A 2,573-nucleotide genomic window follows, 5' to 3' on the forward strand; every position below is an offset into this window, starting at 1 on the left:
GTTGGTAACCAAACAGTTGCTTGTAGCCATTGACTTCCATAGTATTTTCCATGCAACCACATTCATCAAAATATAATTCAAAATTGTGTTCAACAAAAGAAAAAAACTCTCACATGTTTGGAACAACATGAGTAAATGATGACAAAATATTCATTTTTGGCTGAACTATCCATTTAATGTATGTTCACAAAGAAAAGTGTTGTTTTAATCCTGACTTCTTTCCAGACTTTTTCTTTTTTTGTCGAACACAAATGGAGTAAATTTCAATAACGTGCTGGTTGTTTTTTTTCAGTGCAATTACAATGTTTACAAAGAAATCTTAAAAGTGCTCGATATGACTTGTTCCAAGTCTCCTGAAGCCATGTGATATCTTTGTGTGAGAAACAGACTTAAATGTATAGTTTTAGCATTATCAAAATGTTTGACATTCATTATAGCTCTTCTACGACATTCATCTATGAACAACAAATTATATTGTTGCCTATTTCTCATACAAAGCTGTCATATGACATTAGAAGACTTGTAATATATTACATAAAGTAATTTTTACTGTACTTTTTAAAGCTTGAAAGCTTCAGTCTGAGTGACCAAAAAGCAATAATAAAGAGGAACCAGCACATTTTTCAGAATCTCTCCTTATGTGTTCCACAGATGAAAGAAAATATATTTCTCCTTTTACCCTCCATTATTCCTTTATTGCGATGCGTTCAGACCCCTGGTCATGAGCTCAAACATCCCATGTAGTTTACTGTGTTATTGCTGAAGATCAAAAGGAAAGTGCTTGTTAGTTTTTGATTACCATTCTCAAAGAACCACAAATTTCCATTTTTGGATGAACTATTCATTTAGTACAAATATTTGAATTATTTCTCCGGTCTTTTCGCTTCCTTTAGGCACTGTCGCTGATCGTCCTTCCTTTTATACCTGCATCCAACCTGTTTTTCCCTGTGGGCTTTGTTGTAGCCGAAAGGGTCCTGTACGTGCCCAGCATGGGATTTTGTGTTTTGGTAGCCCATGGATTTAAACTCCTGTCCCAAAGAGGGTAATCGTCCTCTAAACAAATACTTCATTCCCTGTAAATGACTTGTTCAGAGACTCATTCCCTGTTTTTGTGACATTATCCAGAGGCCTAAAGAAAACGTCTTGGTTGCTCATGGGAGTTCTTCTAACAACACACGCCGTGAAGACTTTCAACAGAAACTGGGATTGGGAATCCGAATACACGCTTTTTACATCTGCACTGAAAGTATGAATACATCCAAGGACACATTATTCATTTATAGATCCACATCTGGCCACAGGCTCATACATATTGTATGCTTGTATTTTGAGATCATTACTTTGAATAAATCCAGCTCGCTGCCTTATATCAAAGGGCGAATCCAGACGTTAACATGAGTACAATGAAATGATGTCTGGAAAATATGATTTGTTATGTCAGCCTGGCCTGAAACATTTCAAAATTGTTTTCCTCCAGGTGAACAGGAACAATGCCAAACTCTGGAACAATGTCGGACATGCTTTGGAGAATCAAAATAGTTATGAGAGAGCATTGAGATACTTCCTTCAGGCCACAAGAGTGCAACCAGGTAATTGACTCATTTGCCAGATTATCTTTTGAAGTTTACCCTAGCATCTTTAAAGTAAATGTGACCATTTTACTTGCGTAATTGTGCATGAAACAGGTTATTCAATGAGGAAAAAATGTAGAATGGGGATTTTTTCCCACTGGGAATTTATTGGCGTATTATACTTATTAATATTATATATTCTGATAATGGAGCCAGACTGAATGCTTAATTAGCCTTTTGGCTATTAGTTAATATTATCCACTAGCCGTGTGGCATCAGCAAAAGGGAAAATTGTTTCAGAAGAACAGCGAGTTGTTACATTTTAATGAAAGATTATGAAAACAAATTTTAGCACCAATGAATCATTCACAATAACAATATTAAGAAAGTAAATGAGGCCAGTCTTAATTTATGTGGACTTTATATGGATTTATGTGGAGTCATTAAGGCAAATGTGCTAATGATAAATGATAAATCTGGGAATGATTTTGCACCACATTGTTTTCCACAGACACAAAATGCTAAAAAGACTTGCATGTGTAATATTTCCATCAGTTCTTTCGCAAATATTGGCAGAGGAAGTTAAAATGGAGTTTATTTTAAACAAAATTCACCATTGGATATGTTGTTTTAGGGAGGTGTGGGAAATTCTGCCTTATTATTAGTTTGGAGGCATGATGGTAAAGACGATTTCAAATTGTGTATAAGCTAACAAGAAGTAGTTTGTGTAGTATTTCTTGGGACTGTATGAAAACATTGGCGCATAAAACTATTTTCGCACTTTAGTGTCTTGAGAATATGTGGATTTTAGGATTTGATGTGAGAAGATGAGGATTTAGGTTTTGTATTGGCTTTTCTGCACTTCTGTCAGGCTATCTGTGAGAAAGACGGCTGTAGCTGCCAAAGCCATTAGACTATCGACTTTAATTGTTTAAGTTATGTTGGTTTATTGGGCTAACGTGACTTGAGAGATCTACCACCCAAGATGTGTTTTTCCCAGAT

The 2,573-nt window shown here is 35.5% G+C and overlaps 1 protein-coding gene across 1 annotated transcript in view; it reads left to right on the plus strand.

The window, feature by feature from the left end:
• Nucleotides 1-2,573, plus strand: part of tmtc3 (transmembrane O-mannosyltransferase targeting cadherins 3) — a 25,820-nt gene that overhangs the window by 16,778 nt on the left and 6,469 nt on the right. Inside the window, exons 6-9 of the mRNA XM_016259606.1 lie at nucleotides 894-1,042; nucleotides 1,126-1,246; nucleotides 1,478-1,589; nucleotides 2,383-2,390. Of these exons, the coding sequence (XP_016115092.1) occupies nucleotides 894-1,042; nucleotides 1,126-1,246; nucleotides 1,478-1,589; nucleotides 2,383-2,390 (390 nt within the window). The remainder of the gene's footprint in view (nucleotides 1-893; nucleotides 1,043-1,125; nucleotides 1,247-1,477; nucleotides 1,590-2,382; nucleotides 2,391-2,573) is intronic.

This window comes from Sinocyclocheilus grahami, unplaced genomic scaffold (assembly GCF_001515645.1).
Source record: "Sinocyclocheilus grahami isolate Dianchi unplaced genomic scaffold, SAMN03320097.WGS_v1.1 scaffold30.1, whole genome shotgun sequence".
Classification (NCBI taxonomy): domain Eukaryota; kingdom Metazoa; phylum Chordata; class Actinopteri; order Cypriniformes; family Cyprinidae; genus Sinocyclocheilus; species Sinocyclocheilus grahami.